The 25,134-nt window shown below is 46.3% G+C and overlaps 1 protein-coding gene across 1 annotated transcript; it reads left to right on the top strand.

Annotated features, from left to right (window-relative positions):
- The first annotated feature begins 1,988 nt into the window (after positions 1 to 1,988).
- Positions 1,989 to 2,669, top strand: DEFB136 (defensin beta 136). The gene is made up of 2 exons (XM_035023176.1): positions 1,989 to 2,043; positions 2,497 to 2,669. The coding sequence occupies exons 1-2, from the start codon at positions 1,989 to 1,991 to the stop codon at positions 2,667 to 2,669; spliced, it is 228 nt and encodes a 75-aa protein (XP_034879067.1).
- The last annotated feature ends 22,465 nt before the right edge of the window (positions 2,670 to 25,134 follow it).

Genomic DNA, 25,134 nt, shown 5'->3' with positions numbered 1-25,134 from the left:
TGGCACTTTTTCCCCAACAAGACCTCAGGCAGGAGGTGGGAACACTCAGCACAGTTAGGAAAAGCTCCTGCCCGGAGGTTGGGATGGTGATTTAACCAGGATACACACAGGTAGAAAGGAAAGTGTCCATCCTGCGCACATGCTAATCTCCAAATGCATTGTAGATTTGCTTTTCCAGAAATAGGTATAGGAGGGGTTCAGAAGTATTTGGAAGATGCTAGGTCCATTCTTTCCATATTCTCAAGGGCACGACTGATCAACTTAAAATATATGGAGAAGGAAAGAGTTCTGAACTGAGAATCAAAAGAGCTGAATATTTTATGCCAGCACAATTCACACCTTGCTTCTTTCCTTTGTGCAAGCCCATTCACCCATTCAAGCCTCATGTCCTCCATCTCTAAAAGAACGAGAAGGTACCACTGAGTCTGCGCTATGTCTTGGCAGCAGATGGTCAGGCTACGGCCTGCATTCTGTGGCAGGAATTGTATGCCCCATGCAGAGTCTCCTGGGAGTCTTCCATGGAGTCATGCAAGGGAACCCTCAGCCTTGATCCAGTATTGAACTACTTACTTCCAGTCCACTAGCACCCCTCCTCTTCCCCACCCCCATGCCAATCCACAGTGGTGCTCTCAACAACACACATTGTTGGAACCCAGAATAAAACTCGCCTGGCTATTTTTTGCATTCACCAATAGATCTCTTGGAGAGAGAATGCTGCAAAAAAAGAAAGAAACACAGCCATAATGGTGGAATTTAATAATGAATGAAGAGGAGGAGGGAAAAAAGAAGGAGGAGAAGGTGGTGGTGGTGGTGGTGGTGGTGGTGGTGGTGGAGGGGGAGAAGGAAGAGAAGGAAGTGAATAACCTAATTTCTACCAGAATGAGTGTAATGGATTTGTAATTTGTCATCCTCAGAAAACCTTTTACAATGCACTTTTTGAGAAGAGGAAGCTGAAGCTCAGAGATGCTAAATAATTTATCCAACGGTATGTGACTGCAAAATGGAGCATAACCAATAAAATTATGCTCTACTGTCAATTTACAGACTCAGAATCCTACGGCTGTGGGCTATTTGAGTACAAGCCTGCCTCAAAGGACAAGAAGATAACCAAAGTAAGTGTCTTCTCAACTTTTGGTCCTCCACCCACCACTTCAGGGAAGACAGACCTAATGACCCTTCCCCAGAGCTGTGTCCCTATAGCTCCAGGGAAGTGGTGTCCTGCTCTACTCTGAACACTGGGCATCCAACCTTGAACACCACACTGATCTGGCTCTTCCTGTGAGAGAACAGAAGAGAGTTCCAACCCACCCATTCCAAGAAGAGTACCTTTACCAGGACCCTCAAAGTTCCCAAATACTAGGCAACATTTCATACTAGTCATTTGGGAAATGAAGACCCTCAGTGAATTTTTCTGGTTGGCAGAGCCCTCCACCATCTGCCTCTAGCCAGGTAAAAAAATCTGCTGCCCAAAGAGAAGGCTACCCCTTCTCTGCTATGTCTGAGCCCCTACCTAACTCTTGGGCAGACCAACAGTTGACACCTTGAGACCCTTTGTTTCTTGAAACACAACAAGTTCTTGTTCACATCCTTTCTGGTCTTAAATTAAGCCTGGGTTTTTAATATCACTTGTCTGGTCTCCTGTGTTCTCAGGGAACTCTGAAGGAAAGGAGAAACAAAATAGAAAGTAGACATTTCCTGCATTTTTCTATCATACACATGAAGTTATAGGATAAATATTTGGGCCTGGTCTCTGCACCTGTTCAGCCTTGACTGAGTTCCTTCTTTTCCCATGATTTGTAAAAAAGAAAGTAGCACAGACAGGACCAGGGACTCTTCTTCCTCTAACCCTGAAGAAGACTGTCTCCCCTGGGTGCCCTTCCAAGTAGAATGAGGCCAGTGTCCAGCCCCACCCAACCTTGTCCAGCTCTATAAAGGAAGCTCCCAGGCAGCCACCCCCAGGAAGTTCCAGGTCTATACCCTCTCAAGCAATGAGGTGCTCTCTCTCTGGATTACTCTTCCTCCTGTTGATCTCACTGCCTTCAGGTAAGATGGCGGGTACAGGTCTGATCATGAAAGTAGGGGTCTTCCGAGGACACAGGCACTTAAAATCCTTTATGGGCATAAGACCAGCAGGGGGACACCCAATAGCAGATGGGCCAGCAGGCTAGGGATGGAATGTGAGTTGGTGGTCTTCAGCCCTTGCCCTACTCACCTGTTGCCACATCCTGAAGGTCTACCCAAGTTTGAGAGAGAGGAGCCAATTTCATGACACACACATCACCGTTCAGCTATTCAAATTCCTATTTCCCTTAACTTCCTCTGATTAGCCTTAGACGTGGCGGCCCTCACTGAAATAGGATATGAGGTGAGAGGACAGGATGCAGAAGGTCAATCACAAAATAATAAGCCACCCACCAGGAAGAGAGGGCAGGTCTAGGATTTCTCCAAGCCCTGTAAAGCCTGATTTTTCTTTTCCATGTTTTTTTTTTCCTTCAGGGAATGGAATGTTTGGAAATGATGGAGTAGAAATTCGTACTTGCACTGCACTTAAAGGCAGGTGCTTCTTCGGTTGCAGAGTGGGATGGAGATGGGTAGCATTCTGTCACAACATATTGTCTTGTTGCACAAAAATGAAGAAAAATATCCTCCCTCAGGTCAATGAGCCATGACCCTTACCTCATGGGTCCAATTAAAAGGATATATGAATGGCTAAAAGGACAAAATCCCCTCTCTGTGTGTAAAGATCATTGACAAGCCATGGGTAGCAAATGAGGAGCAGATTCTCACCAACTTACTGGCAAAATTCCAGAGGTATTTTGTGAAGGGGCACTGCAGCAAAATGTATCTCCTATTCTTTTTTCTGCCCTCCCAACCCCAATCACCAATTCCTATTTCAAATTTAAAGTCAGTTGATGAACACATGGCCATAGGCCCAAGGAGATGATGTATGCTGAGCTCAATCACCAGAGCCTACTCTGTGCCAGTCACAGTTTTAAGTGGTTCACGTATATCAAATCACTACATCCTCACCACAAAACCTTTTTTTCCTCCAATTTTGCAGATGAAGGAACTTTTCCAAGGTCACACAATCAGTAAGTGTAGGTTAGTAGTGGGTTTGAACCCAGTCTTGATCCAGTGTCTTTACTGTCAATCTATACCACCTCCCAATTATAAGAATCAAGCTGGAAGTATTCACTGTTTGTAGTGGTTGTAGGTTGCAGTCCAATGAGGAGTCAAGAATCCAGCTAGATCCATGGAACAGCAGACCCCTCAAAACTCTCCCTATGGCTTAAAGCTATAATGTTCCTGGTTGCTCCATTGCATTCCTGACTCTACTCAGCAGCTCTGATGCTTCAAGATCAAGGTTGCCCTAAGATTCCACACACCAACCATCACTGCTCTCACCACTATGGTGGAAGCAATGAGCCAGACATACCCACACCCAAACTTCCAGCTGTCTGTGGGGTAGCATTTTTCCAGCAGCACTTCCTTACTACCCCTCCAGTGCCCCAGCCCAGGGGCAGATGTAACAGAACTTCTTAAAGACGCTTTTCATTAGCTGCTCAGGAGGAAGAACAATAGCTGAGTGTCAGTCAGGGTTTCCCTCCTCCAAGGATGTGTCTGAAGGAAACACATCTGAATGTGTGCATTGGGATGCTAAGCAGGGCTTCATTCTTTCTGGAAGTCCTGCCTGCTCAGACTCATCCACTTTAATCCTCAACGTTCCAACAAAAAAGAAAAACCAGAAAGCTTCAGTAGTCCACAGGGCTGGCCTCCTCGGGCATCTGTGTCTTAGCTAGTCCTTTTGGTTACATCTAGAGAGGTTCTGTGGTGTTGGGCTACCTGTATTTGCTAATTAAACCCACCCCCTAACCAAAAGAAAAGGAGAGGTGGGTGCAAAAGCTTGCAAAGTAATATAAATGCAATGCAATTAACATAAAAGCAGGAAATACAGAGAGAAAACTGGGTGAAAGGAGAAGGCAAACATTCTTTCACCAGATTTCAAAAGGGTCCACAACCCAAAATAAAGGCTAAAGATCTCTACCCTTTTCTTGTGGTTCCCAAAACCACGATCATACCAGCCTGAGGTGAGATACTGCTTTAACTTTGACAATGGGATGGCAGAATAGACACACAACACTGCCTTTGATGTTCTTCAGGACAGCTTAGATGAGGCTGGAACATTCAGTTATTCTGGCTAAAAACCCACATATGAAATAAATAAGCGTACTGATTTATCACACATAAAAGCCATTTTGTACTCACCTCGTGGCTTCATGGGTACAACCTTTGAAGGAGTGGCCACCTGCTCTGAGGAAGCCAAAACTACTCATCTTTGTTCTCCACATCACAAGGCAGCCATGGGGAAAGTCCATGATTTAGGTTTTGCAAATCAGATGTCTGTCCCCAGGCGCTGGACTTGAGTCGACAATATCACTACATCGGTGCCATTGGGAAACTGGTTCATCCTAGGGCAACAGACTGCTTCAGGACCCTGCTCTAGCAGAATGACCCTTCAGGGCTCCTTTGCTTATGGCCCTATTCTGAGCCTTCTCTATGAGGTCTCAGATATCTCTCTAGTGCATTCCCCTTAGGCTTAAAAATGCCCAGAGTTAATGTAAGTTACTGGAAATCAAGAAATCTGAAGGATATGGAGAACTTTTACTGATACCTTATCATACAGTCATTTTCTTTATTTTTTTTATTATTCTGTTATGTTAATCACCATACATAACATCATTAGTTTTTGATGTAGTGTTCCATGATTCATTGTTTGTGTATAACACCCAGTGCTCCATGCAGTACGTGCCCTCTTTAATACCCATCACCAGGCCAACCCATCCTCCCATCCCCCTCCCCTCTAGAACCCTCAGTTTGTTTCTCAGAGTCCATCGTCTCTCATGGTTCGTCTCCCCCTCCGATTTTCCCCCCTTCATTTCTCCCTTCCTACTATCTTCTTTTTTTTTTTTAACATATAATGTATTATTTGTTTCAGAGTTACAGGTCTGTGATTCAACAGTCTTGGACACTTCACAGTGCTCACCATAGCACATACCCTCCCCAATGTCCATCACCTAGCCGTCCCATCCCTCCCACCCCCCACCACTCCAGCAACCCTCAGTTTGTTTCCTGAGATTAAGAATTCCTCATATCAGTGAGGTCATATGATACATGTCTTTCTCTGATTGTCATACAGTCATTTTCACGTTAAATTAGGTAATGTGTGGAATTACCCCAGCACTCCTGACCCTGATCGCTACCCACATGCTGTGAAGCCAGGATATCAGTGGCAGTAGGAACTGAAACAGGCATCCATCTACGCGTGCAAAGAGAAAGCAGATCTCAGGGACAATCAGACCCTGCCCCCCAACACTACCTCCTCACTCTAAAATTCTTTTTCCCGGATCAAACTTGGAGGTTTAAAGTTTTGGCTATGTTTCAGGTCTGGATCTGCCATAAAAATTACCACAAACTGCGTGGCTTAAAACACTAGAAATTTGTTTTCTCACAGTTCTAGAGATCAGAAATCCAAAATCAAGGTATTGGAGGGCCATATTCCCTCTGAAAGTTCTAGAGAAAAATCCTTTTCTGTCTCTTCCAAGTTTCTGGTGGTTATTAGCAATCCTTGGCTCTCTTTGGCTTAGAGCTACATCACTTCAATCTCTGTCTCTGTCTTCACACGTTCTTCTCCCTCATCTGTGTGTGCCTCTGTATCTTTACATGGCCTTCTATAAAGACACCAGTCATTGGATTTAAGGCTGGCCCTAATCCAGCTATGGCATTATCTCAATTAATTGCATCTACAAAGACCTTATTTCCAAATAAGGTCACGTTTCAAATTTCCAAGTGGACAGAATTTGGGGACAACACCAGTCAACTCAGATTCACAATTTCTTTGGGGCAGAGAGAATCCCTTCTTTACTCACATTCTTTTTACACACAATAAGAAGAGCTAAGACTAGGAGAGGATTTGCAAATAAACCAATCTTTGCTATGAAAACCAACATTTTTCCCCTTCCTTTTTCCCCAGACTTCCCCTGGAGAAGACACAAAGAAGGATAAGGTGGTCCCTCACCTCAAATGCTCAGAGATTATTTGGAGAGATAGAAGTCTAAATAATCACAACATGAACTGGCAGAGTTCATAGTAATCCATGAAGTGACCTGTAGGCTTTCCTATAACACAATAAGCTTGTATTCCCCAGCTTTATCCGGGTATAATTGACAACTTAAGCCTGTATATATTTCAGGTATACAACTTGATGATTTAATACGCATTATGAAACAAGCTAATGCACATATCTATCATGTCACGCAGTTACCGTATGTGTGTGTGTGTGCGCGCGCGCACGCACATGCATGCGCGTGATGAGAACACTTAAAATCCACCCTCTCAGCAATTCTCGAGTGTACAATACCATATTGTTGACACATGAAGTTTTGAAGTCAAAGTGGAGGTGAGCTATATGGCATATGGCAGATCTGGTATGCCTTATGTGGAAGCATAGAGAAAATTCTAGAAAAACTAGTTCATGCAGAGACAGCTAACCCAGCTGGAATGAAAGTAGAAAGTACATCACCAATTCTGTGCTCCCACTTGGGCTGTCATTTCAGAAGTCATATATTTAAAAAAAAAAAGTGTAATTAGATAATAATGATAGCAAAATCCCAATCCTATGTGCTGAGTTGACATCAAAGGGATCCAGATCTTGAGCCACAGCAACTCTTCTCAAAAGCTGGTTTGTGTACCCTTCTGTGCCCACGATGCAGAAGTAGCTCCAACTCTGTCAGCCCAACTTGAGATTCCTCTTGCCAGCCCAAACAACAGAACTCTCTCTCTCCTCAGCCCTCATTCCCAGCTTAACTTAGCCACCTCGAGTCTTCTCGTCTTTTCTCTCACCACCCAGTTCCCAATTTTGCATCTCAAGAGCACCAAAAACCACACTGGGAAAAAATGTTCTTGGTGGGGTGGGCGAGAGGAGGTGAAAGAAGGGGGAAAGGGGGGGGGACAGACTTGCACTAAACAGTGCCTCCGTGATGTCCCCCTGAGAACCAGTTCGTGCTCTCCGCCCGGCCAAGAGACTCAGAGTCATGGGCGGGGCCTAAGATGAGCAGTGAGGTCATAGAGCCGGTACTCTGCACAGAGAACTATTCATGTTGTTGTCATGACTACTACATCCACCATCACCGGGACTGTGATGAAAGGAAGAATTCTATTAGCAAGACTAGCCAGCCACTCCCTACCCGTGGGTGCTCAGAGTTCCAGCAGAAGAGTACAGGCCTCTTAAGTGTCCCCAGACAAGCATTCAGCAGGGATCACAGGTCTCCATCCTCCACGATAAAAGCCCATTTATGCTGGGCACATGCGCAGACATCCAAGCAGACAGGAGTGAGCGAGCGTGACATGGCTGGGGGTGGGGGGAGGGGCGGGTCACAAGCAGATACCTGGGGTTCAGGAAGGGCCTGTTGGAAAGTTCAGAGGCCCATTCCTTGCCTTCTTTCCTATCCAGAGTAACCACGGAGCAGCAGTGAGCTCCACTGGTCAGGTCCAGGTGGGATCTTCTACCCACAAAATCCAGGTAGCCGCCTCTGCTGCCCAAGTCTTGTCCACAAGCCACCAGCAGAGAGGTTCTGACTCCGTAAGACAGGAAGTATTTTTGAATCAGCCTGTTGGGAAAGGAGTGTCTTCTACATACTTTGGTGGTTTGATTTGGGGATATGAGCAGTTTTTCCTTCAAATTACAAAATCTCCCAGCTCATTTTACAGAGCCCAGGCATGGGCTTCTAAGGACAAGAGCAACTGCGCCATCACAGAGCCAGTAGGGTTAACAGTTCCTTAAGTTCCCCGCCCTCCAAAAATTCACAAGTGTTGCATAAGCCACAAGCAGCGCCGACCCTAGTGTGTGGAATTACAACAGGCAGTGCTCATGACCACATGCCGAAGTGACGATGCCTTGACTATTCCAGACCTCAGGTTGCCTCTGGCTTGTGTCTTCTTAACCCAGACTCTGCTCAGGACCCGTGGGAAATACAGTGATTGATTGCCAACCACAAAGCTTCACACCTCCGGTCCCGTTCCCGCTCTGCTCTAATTCATTCTAAAGCACAACATTCCAGGCCTGTTCTGGCCAGCAGAGAGAAACCTGGAGCCACATCTCGTTGATTCTAGATTCCCAAATCCCACGAATGTGGCCTGAAGCCCAATTCACTTTGTGAGAGTCACATCACTGACTCCAATGTGAATAATATAAATTTTCTGTCCACAAAAGCCACTTATTCTTTTTCTTGGATGCTGTCATTCATTAATCTTCATCCTCCCAAAATGGATACTTGTGTCATTTTTTTTTAATCTCAGGGCACAACCTCACATTTATTCCACTTTGACTTTGTGTTATTAGATTTGGTCTCTCACACCAACCTGTTGAGCTCTTCCAGGATCCAGATTCCTTCACCCTGAAACAAGTCAAGAAATCCATTGTGGGGGTGGGCAAGATGCGCAGCACCATGGCCAAGCCCACCACCTCTCCCAGGAATATAGGGGAGCTACAGGCCAAACTTAGGGAACATCTGCACCCCCTGACTCCACTCCTGAAATCCTTGCCTTTGGTCGTACGTGTAAGTTCAGGGCAATAATGAATAAACTGTGAGGCAGATGATGCTGGTATTTGGAATTTCGCATCCTTCTCTTTGCTGCCAACTTCTTTCTCTTTACTAGCCCACCGCCTAACCCACTCTAAGCAAAGCACATCCCAAAGTGCCCAAAGCAAGTTAACTCCATAAAGAGAATCTTAACTGCAAGAGTTAGCAAACATTTTCTATAAAGGGCCAGAGAGCAAATTATTGAGTGGCAGCTATTCAATTCTATCCTTGTGTCATGAAAACAGCCACATTTCAATAAAGTTTTATTTATAAAAACATGCGGTGGGTGGGATTTGGCCCACAGGGCTCAGGTTTGCCAAATCCTGCTCTAATAGAAGGTTTCAGGTGCCTTGGTCCACTGTGGAGCTCTGGGTGAGCCCCACACTAAATGCCAAGGGCCCACAGAAGCCTGGGCCAGGATATCCGCCCTCAAAGGGCTTACAATCGACATGTGTTTATGAAAGATGAATATACAGGGGCGCCGGGTGGCTCAGTTGGTTAAGCGACTGCCTTCGGCTCAGGTCATGATCCTGGAGTCCCGGGATCGAGTTCCGCATCGGGCTCCCTGCTAGGCAGGGAGTCTGCTTCTCCCTCTGACCCTCCCCCCTCTCATGTGCTCTCTCTCTCTCTCATTCTCTCTGTCTCAAATAAATAAATAAAATAAAAATCTTAAAGAAAGATGAATATACAAATGGCAACATTCAATGGTATCCATTAATACCACCACTGTTTTTTCATTCACTCCTCAAACATTTGCTCTGCAACTACCAGGTGGTAGGTACATGCACTAGTCTGTGGAGGATGTGGAGAGGGACAAGCCCCAAACACTGCCCTCGGGGAGCTCCAACCAACTGCAAGGCTCCTGGGACTTCTCTTCCAGGACTATCGGAGGGAGGATGCACGTAGACCACAGGGTAAAAGACAAGAGCAGGAAGTGGGGTGCCTGAGTCATCCCCCATACACCACCCTTCTTTATCCTACCAATGTAACTTTGGACAAGGTATTGACCTCCTCTAATCTCAGCTTCTCCTCCCTATTTAAGATAGCAATACTACGCCAAAGGATTCTTATGATGCTTAAAGGATGCATATGTAAAACACAGGACCTGACATATATTAGATGCTTAATAAATGACAGTTTTATTCATTCAGAAAAACAATGTTCCTTACAAACGCAACTCCTGACCATTCTATACAATTCTGAGTTATGTGTATTTCTTTCAGGGCAAGAACGAAGCTCCCAGAATGCAAAAACCCATTCATTTCTTCATTTGTTTTTTTTTTTATATTCACTTATTCATCTAACGAATAGATAATTCATGGCTACTATGTGAACAGGCACCCAAAAAAGGAGTGGGGGTGGGGGGAAACGTAATCTCTGTTCTCTTTGAATTTATAGGATAGCAGAAGTAATAAACCAAAAGTAATAAATAAACAAACAAATCAATAATCACAAAATGGCCACTGCTTTGAAGGAAGGGTGCAGGGATACACTAATATCTATGGATATGTGTGTACATATATTCATATGTGTGTGTATATACATATGTGTGTGTGCGCATATGTAACCACACCCAGATCAAGATATAGGATATTTCCAGCACCCCCAGAAGATTCCTTCATGCCGTTCTCAGTCAGTAACCCCTCTAGAGGTAACAACGATTCTAAATTCTATTACGATCCATTAGTTTTGCCTGGGATTGAATTGAGGTACAGAGAATCGTACTATATGCAGTCTTATGAACCTAACTTCTTTCATTCAACCTAAGGTTTATGAAATTCATCCATTATGTTACATGTAACAGTTGTTCATCCTTTTTTATTACTGTATATGTACCACAATTTATTTATTTGTTCTCCTGTTGATGGGCATTTGGTTTTTTTCCACTTTTTGGTTAATACTGATTTCTTTTTTTTTTTTTTAAGATTTTATTTATTTATTTGATAGAGAGAGAGATAGTGAGAGCAGGAACACAAGCAGGGGGAGTGGGAGAGCGAGAAGCAGGCTTCCTGCCGAGCAGGGAGCCCGATGTGGGACTCGATCCCAGGACCCTGGGATCATGACCTGAGCCGAAGGCAGACGCTTAACCATCTGAGCCACCCAGGCGCCCGACGGTCAGCTTTAATACAAGCTTCCATAGGGGCCCCTGGGTGGCTCAGTTGGTTAAGCATCCGACTCTTGATTTTGGCTCTGGTCATGATCTCAGGGTCATGAGATCGAGCCTGGAGTTGGGCTCCACGCTGGGCATGCAGACTGCTTAAGATTCTGTCTCTCTCTGCCTTTCCCTCTCCCTCTGCCACTCCCCACTTGTGTTCGCTCTCGCTAAAAAATAAATAAATAAATAAATAAATAGATAGATAGATAAATAAATAAATAAAATCGAGCTTCCACAGCCCTAGTGACATAAGGAAGCCATAAGCCTATCACTGAGTTAGTGACGGAGTCCAAACAAGAACGTGGGTCTCTTGACAGCCATCCCACACTTTTCCTACTCTCTAACACGCTGTAATGTGTATACACTCACACTTGACATGGGAAAGAGGAGAGGGCAGGTGAGAACAAGTGCCACAAAATGCTATTATACTGTTTGTCTTTCAAAACAGTGAACCGCTGTGTTGTGACCCTGTGCCAGGTCCTGGAAGACGTTGTAATTATTCAATGAATAAATATACTTGACCTCTCATAGAGACCAAGTTTAAATAGACTACAGGGAAGAAAGAAATCAATCCATACAAAGGCAAAACAACTTTCATTTAAAATCCACTCGTTCCTACTGTTTCTGTGTGCCAGACATTAAAAGCCAGCGCTTCTGTCTCTTTTCGCCCTGTTTCTCTGGGCAGGCACTGCCGCAAGCGTCTCTTATGGAGTATGACTCTTTCCCGCCACCAGATGGCAGGCTCTGTCAATTGTGCGCCTCGGCGGCCTTCCAATTGCGCAGTCTGCGGAGCGCACCAGCGGGCGGTGCCCCCGTGTCGGCTCCAGAGTCCTGCTTGACCATCGGTTACTTGCTTTCACTGGAACTGCTCGTGGTCAGAGTACTGCCGGGCACAGAGTCGATATCCAATAAAAAAAACCAAAGTAAACTAATAAAGGCAGAGCCCTCTCTGTGCTAATTTCTCCACAACACTGTCCGTTCTCCAGACTGCTCAGCAACCTGTATTGCAGAACATGACAGTTTACAGGAATAAGGCCGTCGCCTTGGCCCCACAGCAAGCGGAAGTCAGAAGTCACATGAAAATTCAAGCCAAGGAGCACTGCAATGAGTGTCCTAACCCTGAATTGGAAGAGGGGTCCCAGAGCTGGGTGAGGTTATACCAAAGGGACCCTCCCGCCCTGCTGGGACTGACCCAAGGAAGGCAGCCCCACGCGCGGGCCAGTAGGGCAACAGACGGGAGGATCTGCTGCAGGAGGCAGCTCATTATCTGAAAATACATACACATCAACGCCTGGATCCAGAAAGGCCCTCAAAAATCATCTCTACAGATGAGAAAACCGAGGCCCAGAGAGGGGAAGGGACTTGCCCAAAATCCCACGTGTATTTGGGGAAGGGAGCCAGCCAAAACGGCGGGCCACAGTTAAATTTTTTTAAATCTTTTTCAACCTCCCCATCTTGCAAAATGGATACATGCCAACTTGTGTAGGACCAGGAAAAAAAAAAGGACCAAAATTAAATACAATCTGATGATGGTGCAAAAGGGACTTAAGTCATTGAATCGCTTCTAAGAGCCTTTGGAAGCTCTCAGATCTAGCTCCCCCTCACTTGTCCACACTGCGTGAAGCAGAACCTGCACGTGAGAATGACAATGCGCGAGGGAAGGCCAAGCCTCTAGAGCTCCAGAAGCTAGGGGTTACGGTTCCTATTTTCACCACCAGAGGGCGCAGCGTGCCTATTTTTTCCCCTCCTTCCGGCCCCCGAACAAATTGTCCCATTGTTCTCCCCACCTGTGGCTCTTTCCAGGGCCAAGAGGACCACTCTTGCCACTTTTCCATTTATAGGAGGCAATTTTCAACAACGTTTGGAAGAGTGAGACAGAAACCTGGAAAAATGTGAATTTGGATATAAATCTCACATCATACAGTTGATGAAACTACCTGGTTTCGGGGTGGGGGAGGTTGGAACGGGAAGAGGGACATATTTATCCCAGTTTTGTAAAGAAAATCAATTTCTCACTGTTTAAGAGATGGAAACATTAGCAAAGATAAGTTCTAAGATGTATCAATTTGAGGTGAAGGAATTTTTTTTAAGAATAGTTTAAATCTGTGTTATTCAAAGGTCAACTGGACTTTAAATATTTTTTGAGGAACCCGAAAGACGTGAACAAATGGGAAGATTCGCCATGTTCATAGATTAAAAGGCTCGATACGGGCACCTGGGTGGCTCAGTTGGTTAAGCAACTGCCTTCGGCTCAGGTCATAATCCTGGAGTCCCGGGATCGAGTCCCACATCGGGCTCCCTGCTCGGCGGGGAGTCTGCTTCTCCCTCTGACCCTCTCCCCTCTCATGCTCTCTCTCACTCTCTCTCTCTCAAATAAATAAATAAAATCTTTTAAAAATAAATAAATAAAAAATAAAAGTTTCGATACAATGAACATGGCAACTCTTCCTAAGTTAGCTTCTCCCTTTGACCGTCTCCCTTCTCATGCTCTCTCTCACTCTCTCTCTCTCTCAAATAAATAAATAAAATCTTTAAAAAATAAATAAATAAAAAATAAAAGGTTCAATACGATGAACATGGCAACTCTCCCCATAAATTGAATGTGACCTTTTTAGTTAAGAATCAGACAAGCTAATTTTAAATCTCATAGGAAAATATTTGAAATTAAGAATCTTATCAGAAATTCTGAAGATGAAGAGTATGGACAAGTAGCCTTCCTGGGTGTTAAACACTATTACTTAGTCTCAGTAATTAAAACCAGACAGATCACTGAAGTGAAGATACAGACCCAATAAAAATGAGCATTTAGAAATGATAAAGAAGCCATCTAATCAAAGATTATTCAATAATGTTGGGAAAACTAGAGACCCATCAAAAAAATTATAAGGTTGGATCCTTATTTCACACACTACACTAGGATAAATTCCAAATGGACCAAACTTTTAAAGATAATAAGAGGAATCCATAACAGTACTAGAAGAATGCATAGAATAATTATTTTATAACCCGTGTACCTGTAATAAAGTTCCAGTACTACTTTGGACTGAATGTTTGTGTGCCCCCCATTTTTGTATATTGAAATCCTAACCCCCCCCCCGAGGTGATTGTATCTGTAGGTGGGGCCTTTGGAGGTGACTAGGTCATAAGGGTAGAGCCCTCAAGAAGGGGATCAGTACCTTTATGAACTTCAGGAGAGAGCTTGCTTCTCTCCCTTCTGCCCTTCTGCCATGTGAGATCAAAAGCAGAAGACAGCTGTCTACAAACCAGGAAGTGGTCGCTCACCAGACACGGCATCTGCCCATCTGCCGTCATGTTGACCTTGAACTTGCCAGTCTCCAGGACTGTGAGAAATAAATGTTGTTTAAGCAGCTGGTCTCTAGAATCTTGTTATAGCAGCCCAAATGAAGACAGACACCTTTTTAAAAATAATAAACGGACTGCACGAAACCAACAATTTCTGCATGTTAAAGTCAAAACACCTCAGTATTACAAACTGGCAACATAATCAGGAAACATCATGAATACGAAATTTTTAGAAGTTGGAGTAAAACTTCCAATTAAAATCTTTTAAAATTTTAATAAGACCTTTGAAATTACTTCTCCGAATGTATATTTTTCATATCCGTTTTTATATTTCAAACAGTCCCAGACATTTCCTGAGAGGCTATTAGTGATGAGATCCTCACATTTTTTTAAAAGTCCTCATCTATGAGAAACGCTGTTCACACCAGTGGGTGATAAAAATCAACTTAAACCATGTTTACAGTTTCTCAAAGATTTGCAACAGAATTTTTTTTTTAAATAGGAAACTCTTTCTTTTTTTTTTTTTCTTTTTTTAAAGATTTTATTTATTTATTCATGAGAGACAGAGAGAGAGAGAGAGAGAGAGAAGCAGACTCCCCGCTGAGCAGGGAGCCCGATGCGGGACTCGATCCCAGGACCCTAGGATCATGACCTGAGCCGAAGGCAGACGCTTAACCATCTGAGCCACCCAGGCGCCCTGCAACAGAATTTTACATGAAGACTCTAACAGCCCTTCTTTTCTTTAGTTGACCAATACAATGTTCAACTAGTCTGTAACAGTGAGAATCGATTTTGAACCCATATGAAACATTCCAAAATCAGGATGCTCTGATTTGTTGAACGTGCTCTTCAAAATAATGAGGAAGAAGAGTCACCATCGGCCGGCCAGGAGGCCACCTCTTAAAGAGCATGTCAGTTGCAACTGGAGAAAAGCAGCTGGAAAATGTGGAGACAGATCCAGATCTAGATCCTGCCAGGAGCTCTCCTCTAAAGCCTTGCCCTCCCATCCCTTACCAGCCATGCCTTGGCAAGACACCTGGCGCTTGGCACAAGGAACACCACCTCCTCAGGCAGCTCCATGGCCCTCGGCTATAATGGACCGGCCAGGTCTGCAGCGGCCTGGGTGGGTATCAGGGGCGGAGGGCCTCCCCTGCTGTGCTCGGCACTGAATCAGAGCCATCCACAGAGGGCACAGGAGGGCACAGGACTTGCTCCCTGCCCCCCCGCCCCCACCCCCCGCACAGGATCTGCTCCCTGGGGCCCTGTCCACCCCGGTGCCCTGAGGGGAGGCCCTGGACAGCAAGGAGGCACCTGGCTGGGCTCCCACTGTTCCAGGCTCAGCCCAGGGCCGAAGGGCTCGTCCACATGCCAGGGCACCCCAATTGGCTGATGTCTTAGGCTCTTGCAGCTATATCACAAAACACCACAGATTGAGTAGTGGAGGTTTATTGCTCCCAGTTCTGGAGGTTGGAAAGTCCACAATCAAGGTGATGGCAGATTGGGTGTCTTCCTGATTCATAACCAGGCCTCCTTGCTGGGCCTGCACACCGTGAAGGGAGACGGGGCTCTCGGGGGGGGGGGGGTCTCTTTTATAAGGACACTCATCCCTCATGGGGCTCCACCCTTAGGACTAGGCATCTCCCAAAGACCCCACTTCCTAATGCCATCACCTTCTGAGATTAAGATTTCAGCCTGTGAATCTGGGGGGACACAAACCCTCAGACCACAGTAGATGTGAGCTCTTGGCCTTAGCTGCTCCGGCTTCCGGGCTTGTTTTTTGCTTTCTTTAATTTTCCCCCTATTTCCGACTCCTTCACTTTGTACATTCACACGTCCTATCCTACTCCTCGGCAGCAGCAGAGGTTTTCATCTGCCTGGCCAAGAAGCCCAAGATGAACTTTCAAGACAGTCCAAGTGACTTAGCCAGTGCTGGACTCCGTTTCCCTGAGACGCCAGGATGCACAGACTGCAGCGAAGCCCCCAGTGCTGATGCTTCCTCTGCTCTTCTTTGCTCCCGCTTTCCGAGGTTCCACCTGCTCTTATCTACCTCCCATCAAGAGCTTGTCTCCAGCCCTTCTGTTCCCTAACAGACCCGTCTTTACCTGTGCCATGGGGCCCGGGGCCCTGGCGCTCAGATGGTCCTTCTGATCTTGACCACTCTGACTCTTAGTCCATCTGGTCTTACACCCATGGGTACCCTCCCCCAGAATGGGCTCACACTTCTATCACCCCTCTAATCTTACCTTGCAGCACTCTCTGTTGTTTAATTTGGGTGGGAAGGGGTGACTTCCAGCACAATTCCTCCAGGACCACCCTTCCTTCTAGGAGAGCAGCTGGGATTGGTCCAGACCCACCAGCAGCTGCCACGCTTCTTCCTCTTCCCCCCACAATCATGCTGCAGTTCTTGCTTGGGGATACTATATACAGAAACTGGGTTTCAAAAAATTAAAATATTATATAGAAAATGGACACCAGTGTGAATCCACCCAGCTCATAAAGCCAACTCCAGACTGGCCTTTGGTATACAAACCAATTCTGTCCCCTCTGGGGAAGACTTTTGCCATTTGTGTTAAAAAAACACTGCCTATCTCTGACCTTGGGAATTTTCTTCACTCAAAAGCACTGAGCTGGGGCGCCTGGGTGGCTCAGTCTATTGGGCGTCTGCCTTCAGCTCAGGTCATGATCCCAGGGTCCTGGATGGAGCCCCAAGTCGGGCTCCCTGCTCAGCAGGGTGTCTTTTTCTCCCTCTCCCTCTGCCCCTCCCTGCTGCTTGTGAGCACTCTCTCTCTCTCAAATAAATAAATAAATCTTTAAAAAAAAAAAAAAGAAGAAGAAGAACATACAACAGCCGAGAGTGAACTATGATGTAAAGTAGGGACTCTGGGGGATAATGACTTGCCACTGTGGGTTCATCGATTGTAACAAATATATCGGCTGCTGGGGGAATGCGTTGATCACCAGGCAGGCTGTGAGTGTGGGGGCAGAGCACCTGGGAACTCTCTGTACCTTCCACTCAATTTTGCTGTTCAGATAAAATGCTGTAAAAATTTTTTTTAGAAAAAGAGGAAGAGAGAACTATACTATTTACCGCAGTACAAGGGTAGAGTGAGTCTCCCGGACAATGATGGGGAAGGGAGCCAGATACAAGAGAGCAGTGCTTGATGACTCCATTTACATGAATTTCAAGGACACACAAAACTACGGCCCGAGGTCCTGGTTGCAGCAGGGGTGGGGGTGGGGGGTCAGCACAGAGACACGTCTATGTCTGTATCTGGGCATCGTCGACAAGGGTATATCCATTAGTAAAAGTGCATCGATCTGTACACATAAGACTTGTACACTCTATGCTAAACTTTAATTTTAAAAAAATGTATGTGACACTAACAAACGTGCCCACATCTCTTCGGAAAAATGAATCGAACCCAACCTTTGCTGAGGTCCAGAGAGAAAACTCGCAAACTGCGTGGGGCTCCTTCCAAGACAGTGACAAATAACAGAAGTGCCTATAGAGCAGGGCAAAGCGTTTACAGTTTGGAATGTCCTTTAAGTCATTTTTTTTCTTCTGCAGAATGGCATCTGGTCAAAAGGAGTGTTCCTATCAGATCACGGATTAAATCATTCACGGTATCAGCTGGATGAAATTTGCAAGAGACTCACAAATTCCCCCATCTCTGACATTTCAACCAAACTCTCATTTTCTCTTCCCGATTTGCTAACAATGCACAGATGCTCCTCACCAGTCCCCTGCCCTCCCGGGGGAGCCCATTCCCACCCACCACCACCACCACCACCACCCCCCCCCAACAATGGGCACTCCCCAGATAAGACTCAGGATTTCCAACCTGTGGCGCCAGTCTGGGAAAGGCAGACAGAGCGCGGGCCTTGTGGCCCCTCCGCCCGCTCCCCTCAGCCCTTCCCTTCCCTGGCACCAAAACAGATGACTTCATCTTCGGGACCCAGCTCCTATCTGCTGCTCAGCCTCCCGGGACCGGAGCGGGAAGGGAGCCTGGAGGCAGAGGACAGCCCGAGCTCTGGTTACTTTGGCACAGGCTGGAGCTCTGTGGAGCATCAGCTGCAGCCTCCAGATCGGAAGCCCCGACCTCCTTCTGGGGGTTCCTGCAGCCCCGGCCAGCCATGCCCCTGCATGCGGCCCCCTCTCCCGGCGCAGCCTCCACCCTCTTCTGTGCCACACTTGGGTACATGGCAGCTGTAACTGACAGCCACCACTTAGCCAGGCGCAGAGGGGCAGAAGGAGTCCCTCGATAGGAAGGTTCCATTCCTGGTCCTGAGGCCCCACGCCAAGGCAGACCGTTTATTTCTGTTCATGTTGGTAGTCTCAAACCAGCTCAGTGTGTGATTAATGCAGCTTGGGAATTACAAGTCCCAGTCACTGTCCAGTGTCAGTGTGTGCTTTCCTGCCCCAGGGTCGTGTGAGCCTATGGAGACACCGGCGGGGAGCTCGGGGGGAGACCCGTCTGGCCACAGGGAAAAGGCTGTGTCCTGCCCGGTCATGTTACTGCGTTGGTGGTGTCACTCACTGTCCAGTCTGGTCCAGGGCTTCAGAGATGCTGGCTCCTTCCCCCGCCAGGGCGAACCTCATGTTGTCGCCCACAGAGGACCAGCTCGGGAGCTGGGCTACTGGCTTCCCACAGCCACGTGACCTGAAGCAAAGTAAATCAGCTCTCTGACCACAGCTGCCTCATCTGTAAAATGGGGATATAATTGCTACTCTCCCAGACCACTGTTGTAATGCTCAAATAGGTTAATAAATTAGTACTTGTTGCTTGGTGTGTAGTAAACAACAAATGGGGGGGCGGTTATTACTAGAGTCTGTCTGGTATCAGTGGTCTCATATGGTGGTCAGCTTCTGCCTTCCTCCTTCAGCCCCCTACAGCCCATGCCATCTTGTCGGGACACAAATGGGGACTCTATGACCCCCTCCAAGGGGCCCCTGGGCTCCCTCTTGCTGGATCACAGGAGTAACGTGGGCCTCGTGCTCCCCTGGACTCCATCCTTTCCTTCCAGGCCAGGACACACTGATTTCTGGCATCTCAACCACCTCCTGATTTCAGAAATTGCCAGATGGAGAAGTGGGCTTTGTCAGGCAGACGTCTGTCAAATGTCAGAGGACAATTGCTTCGTGCCTCTTCCCCACCCGGGAGGGAGGGTGCCAATAGGTGGGGAATGTGCCTTCCTAGCAGCTCCCAGCTAAATGCTGTCCCCCAGGCCCTCTCTCTAGCTTTCCGCTCACTTCCTGTGCCTTTCTGGAAGCACCAGACCAGTTTACTCTCTCGAACCTTTGTGCAGCCCCTGCATGTCCTTTCTTGGCCAAGAGTCATCTCCTAGAGGCTGGCCATGGGGCAGGTGGGCAGGGGGTGGAAGGGTCCAGGACAGTATTCCCATCCCAGATTTCACATTCTTACCCTCCCCAGAATAGCTCTAATAGCTTCCTGCATTTTTATGAGGCTTTCATCGTTCCATTTCCTGACATTAACAGACCTTATCTCCCCCACAACAGCTCCATCTGGACCTTCTGGGTCTGGTTCTGGAGAGCAGGCCCTGTGTCCATCTGACTGCTCTAAGAGAGGAAGCTTGATCCTTCCTTTAGGGACAGCGGTGCAGGGGCCCATGGGGATGGCCTCCAGAGGCCTGAGAGCCCACCTGTTAGGGTGACAACCATGCAGAGCCTCCTGCTAATCCCACCGAGGGTCTGCCACGTGCTGGGCACTGTGTGAGCACTAGGAACACCCAGGCACTAAAACTCCCCCCACACACAGATAGTAAGACCCTTGACCACAGTCTTCAGGGACATATCATTTTTTAATTATAATAATGAGTATCATCGAGAGTGCTGGTCCACAGGAAGTGTCACTTTGCTAGGAGCCATGAAAACCAAAGCTGTATTTTACGGGGCCTTTGGACTCCAAGGCTCAAAAAGCTTTAAAACCAGGACCCCAAAATATTCCAGCTATTCTCCTTGACCCTCGCCTCTCATTCCAGACCTCACATCTAGCCCAAACCTCTTCTTGATCCAGCTCCAAATCCTTGGCTCTGCACTTCGGCTCCACTCCTGCTGTTGGCCCCATTGTTTGCATTCGGTTTTCCCAGCATTTGATATTTAACCCTCAATTTTTTTTACAGAATTCTGCCTTGGACTCACCTTTCTGATTCTCCCCGGGCTGGACAGGCTCTTGTGGGACACTCCCAAGTTACGGCTCCTCACATCGGAGCACAAGGCCTCAATCACATTGGGTTGTGACTCTAGTTAGGATATCATTGTTCAGTAAGAAAAGAAAAAAGTCTGAGGGTTTGGGGTCTCAACATGACTGGAGAGCAAAAGACTCAAACTGTTCCAGTGGAAAATTCTAGTAGCTTCATCAACCAGTGCTGGAACTATTAGGCCTATATACATACAACCAAACCCTAAACTCGCCTTCCAGACAAGTTAGCCCTCAAGTCCACCCTCAGTGTTTCTTTTCCTCTTTTTAACCACATGGCCCCCGGATGCTCCCGTTGGGGGCTGAGTAGGACATAAATGTGACTTGCTCTGCCTCCCCTTGCACACAGGGCCAAGTTCCCATCAACCTGGTCCATGCCTGGGCTCAGAGTTCTCGAGTCCAGAGACCTGGGTTCTTCACTGCCTGGCTGTGCAACCTGGGGTGAGTCATTGAACCTTTGTAGGGCTCCGTTTCCTCCCTTATAAGGGATATGAGAAGCCCTGCCCCACTTCCGTCCCAAGTCGTGAGGACCAACAGAGGTCATTGGTATGAGGCACCTCACTGGTATGAGTGTAAAGGAGACTGGCAAGGTCTCCAGCGACCCAAACAGAGTCTCAGGGGATCTGTCAGGCCTCTCCTCCCCAGCCCTGAATATGGGGCCATAAAGCAATCTATTCCTCTGGCCTCAGGCCAGTATGGAGTCGCCACCATCTTGAAGGAGGAGCCCACCTCCCTCCCCGCCATCACTGCTTGTCTCTTATGTGTCCTTCTTCATGCCTTTACATGACATGTAGAAGGGACTCAAAATGGATCCCAAGAGCACCCTAGACCCAGAAGGACCAAGACCATAAATGTCAGATACACCAGAGAGGAACACAAGGAACGCACTATACTAATTTTCGGACTCCCAGTGGGGAGACATGGTCTAGAACTATAATTACAATGCCAGAGGGATCCGGGACACCCCACCAGACCATGAGGGCCTTCCTCAAGGGCAGAAATGGGAACTTTCTGTTTTTTGTATTTTTTAGGACTAGCAGAGTACCCGGCACTTACTAAACTATGGCAGAAGGATGTCAAAGGGGAAACCTGAGAGGTGTGGGACAGGAGGGGACACTGGCAGGACAGAGAAGCCTTGTTATCAGGGCATCCCACCCAGAGCACCTTGGGTAGAAAAGGAGGAAGGAGGCTTACAAACTTGGTGTACGTCCACCTCAAGCTGAGCCATATTGCTGACCTCCCTTCCAGGCCACGGTGATCACGAGGCCCCTGTGGTTACTCTGATTACTCGGATTTGCTGCCTCCATCCCCCGTGATTCTGGCCACTAACGTATCCCCAGCAACTCCGCAGTCATGGGCTTGACCCCGCTTCCTAGGTCACTGTCACCATCTACCCCTCAGAACGATCGGCCCAGAGCTCTTTACCCCTTCCCTGTCCTGGGCTCAGCTTCAGGCACGGCCTGTGGAGGCTGAGGCTTCTCAGGAGGGGCGGGGGAGGGCTGTGGAGGAGCTGTCAAGCTGGGTTTTATTGTCCAGATCTGGGAGGCCACTTATCTGGGACACCCACACAGGGAAGTGAGATAGTCCGGCAGCACTTTTCCCACCAATATTCTTATCTTGACTGGAAAGAAGACTGTTTGTATGTGAAGACATGTGTTTTTGCAAACTCCCGTGTATGTCTTTTGAGTGTTTTTCCCTCCATGACTTCTGACCATATGGATTATGTTTGTGTAATTTTATGACTTGAGTACAAAGTAGGAGTCTGGGAAGCACGTCTGTGGTTGATATGTTGGAGAAGGAGATGCCCCAAAGGGAGACGAGAGGTGGGAGATACTAAAGGAGTAAAATGACAGCAGGGGAAAACATTTAAGAGATTGAAAACGACCTGTTTCAGTGAAAGACTGAAAAAAAAATAGGTATTTTCACATATTAACTAGGTAGCTTGTGTAGTGGTGTAGCCCTTTTGGAGAGCAATCTCCAAATGTTAAAAGGTTGAAAAGTTAAGTGTGTCTTCTCGTCACTGGTAAGTCTGATTTCCGTATCTACCCAAGAGAAATGCTTGTGTATGTACACAAAGAGATATACCAAAATGTTCACTGCTGAATGATTGTAGTAGCAAAAATTATAAACAACCCAAATGTCAATCGAAAGGGGAGTGGTTAAACATATTACAGTTGGTATATCAACACTCTGGAATGCTAAGTATCAGAAAGAACAAGAAAAATCTTCATACCAAAAGATTCCCCCAAATATTAAGTTTAAAAAAAGAACAAATTGCAGAATTTATATGGATTATACTATATAAAGAACAAAAAAAGAAATACATATATTTCTAGAAAGAGAGGTATAGATATCTATCTATATCTATATCCTTGTATATATATTTGTATATTCATTACATGTATTTATCATATATATCCAATATATTGGATATATATTCTCATATATATTCTCATATATATCTCATATAGAGAGAGAGAGAATGGAAGGAAAGAGAGAAAGGCCTGGAAGGCAAACACCCCACGTGGCCACAGTGGTTCTTCTAAAGACAGCTGGAATTAAAGGCAGGGAAATGATCTGCTTTATGTGCATTATCTGAATTCTCCTATAATGGAAAGCTATTTCCGTACAATTTGTGTGATGATAAATACTTTTTAATTTTTTTTAAAGAAATTGGCAACACGAGAATCCACCCACCATAGACTCTATGATCTAAACAAAAAAAGGAAAGTAAATAAACGTCTTGCTTTCTGTGGCAAAGCTGTGATTCCGCCTGGTTCTCATCCTCCTGGTGAGATGGGGGAAGGAGCAGGGGCATGAGGAAGAAGCCAGAGGAAAGGCAGCTCAGTCACCACCATACCCTGGCCTACCGAGTGGACACAGTGGAGGAGGATGTTATTTTCACCTGAGTTGTTCTGGAAAGTAGCTACCACCGCAGAGAACCCAGGGAGGGTGGCCGAAAGTTTTTCCCATAGAGTTAGAGTCAGAAAATGGTTCAGTGTGGGCCAATCCTTTTTTTTTCCCCTTTATTTTATCAATACAGAACCTGAGGCTGGAGGGGTAGAGCACACATCCCTGCAGTGCGATAATTATTTCCCATCCTCTCTCTAGGCAATGGGAGAGATGAGGGAAATTCAATCTGAAGGCAGCAATTTAGAGGTTCACTCCCCCACCCAAGGAGAAATGAAGGCGAAGCTCACAAACAGGCACACTCACAGAGACTACCAACATAATCCAAAATCTCTCACGACCTGGGGAGATGGGAGCCAGGAAGCCCTGGACCCAAGGGAGAAGACTAAAGCTCTCAGGCTCTACCTGCCATCTCCCCAAATCTCTTTGCCCAAGATGGAACCTCTACTCGCAAGGGAGGCACCAAGGAGAAGCAAAACGAATAAAGAAGAAATTATCCTGACTTCTCCCCCTCAGGTCCAAAGCAGTTGTCTCAAATCATAGTCGGCTGGGTACAAAATTCTGGGTCACCGCTCATTTTCCTTCAGCGCCTAATTCCATTGTCTTCTGGCTTTTGCAGCTGTTGAAAAGTCTGTTCTCCGTCTAATTGCCATACATTGGTATATCAATCCATCTTTTCTCTCTGGTTTCTTTAGAAATGGCTCTCCTTATCTTTGATGCTTTACAGTGTGTCTTGGAATGGATTGTTTTTAATCCTGTTTAGGACTGTGTTTATTGAGTCTACGAATACTTGTCTTTCATTAATTCTGGAAAATTCTCAGATATTATCCCTTCAAATATTGCCCCTTCAAATGATGCCTCCTTTATATTCCCTCCTTTTGTCTTAATTTGAATTCCCTGACAGCAGAGCTTGAGCAAAGAACTTAAGTGCAAGTCGTTTATTCAGGAAGCGAGATCCCAGTGACCAGCAGTAGCGAGTTATGGAAAGTGAAATAGGAAATTCAATACAGTTTGCAAAATGGAGCTGATTACCACTGTGACTAACTAGGGCTCTCAGTCCTGCAGAGAACTCTTTGGAGAACTTTACCGTGTATGCCTCAGATTGTTTCAACAAAGGACAATTGAATTGAGACATTTATTTACTTACTTCTATCCTCCGTTGGTTGAGGGCTGCTGCCGGAAGTTTTTAACACCTTCAAACTTCCGAACTGTGTTGATGTGTAAGCTGAGTTTGGCCTTTGCAGTGTTGGCAAAAGCCCGGAGTCCGAACAGAGAGACACTGCGCACGTGGTTATGAAGGGATGTTGGCACTGTGCATGGAGGAGCCACCAGGGCCACGCTACATCAGGTGGGTCGAAAGGATTAGCACAAGGCACCACCAACGTCAACTTCCAATTTATGGTGAAACTCCTCATTCCATCTTGCAAGTCTCATAACCTCACTCTTACGTTCTCCATCTCTTTTTTGTTCTGGGCTTCACTTGTGGCAGTTTTTGCAGATCTGTATTCTCATTTGCTAATTTTCTCCTGCTATTCTTTTGCGCAATAGTATGTTATGTTCTTACGGTTTCTAGTTCCTTCATCTCTGACATATCTGTTTATTTTCTTTCAGATGGCTTCATTGTCTCAACTCTCAGGTGGCAATCCTGCTGCTCATCATGTCTGCTGACTCTTTTTCATGATAGGCTATTTTCCTATGTCTGGGGATTTATTACTATGAACTGTCTTCAGTGAGCATAGACCCTCCCCCTTCTACCCCATCTCGATGCTCTACTGTGGGAACCACATACACTTTGGAAAGAGGATTCCTCCTCCAAGCAGTATTTTATTGGATTCTTCCAAACACTCCAGGAGTATCATAAATTTGGGACCAATTTTTTTTATTGTGGTAATATATACATGACATAAAG

Source organism: Mirounga leonina, unplaced genomic scaffold, assembly GCF_011800145.1.
Source record: "Mirounga leonina isolate KUSES-001 unplaced genomic scaffold, KU_Mleo_1.0 Mir_176, whole genome shotgun sequence".
In the NCBI taxonomy this organism is placed as follows: domain Eukaryota; kingdom Metazoa; phylum Chordata; class Mammalia; order Carnivora; family Phocidae; genus Mirounga; species Mirounga leonina.
The sequence above is the reverse complement of the archived record's forward strand: the minus strand, read 5'-3'. Positions and strand labels throughout refer to the sequence as shown.

What these genes read in the sequence shown, in the direction of transcription:
- DEFB136 (XM_035023176.1), top strand. Translation starts at nt 1,989, where the DNA reads ATGAGGTGCTCTCTCTCTGGATTACTCTTCCTCCTGTTGATCTCACTG. An exon ending in GTTGATCTCACTGCCTTCAG is followed by an intron (nt 2,044 to 2,496) that starts GTAAGATGGCGG and finishes TTTTTCCTTCAG; the next exon opens with GGAATGGAATGTTTGGAAAT.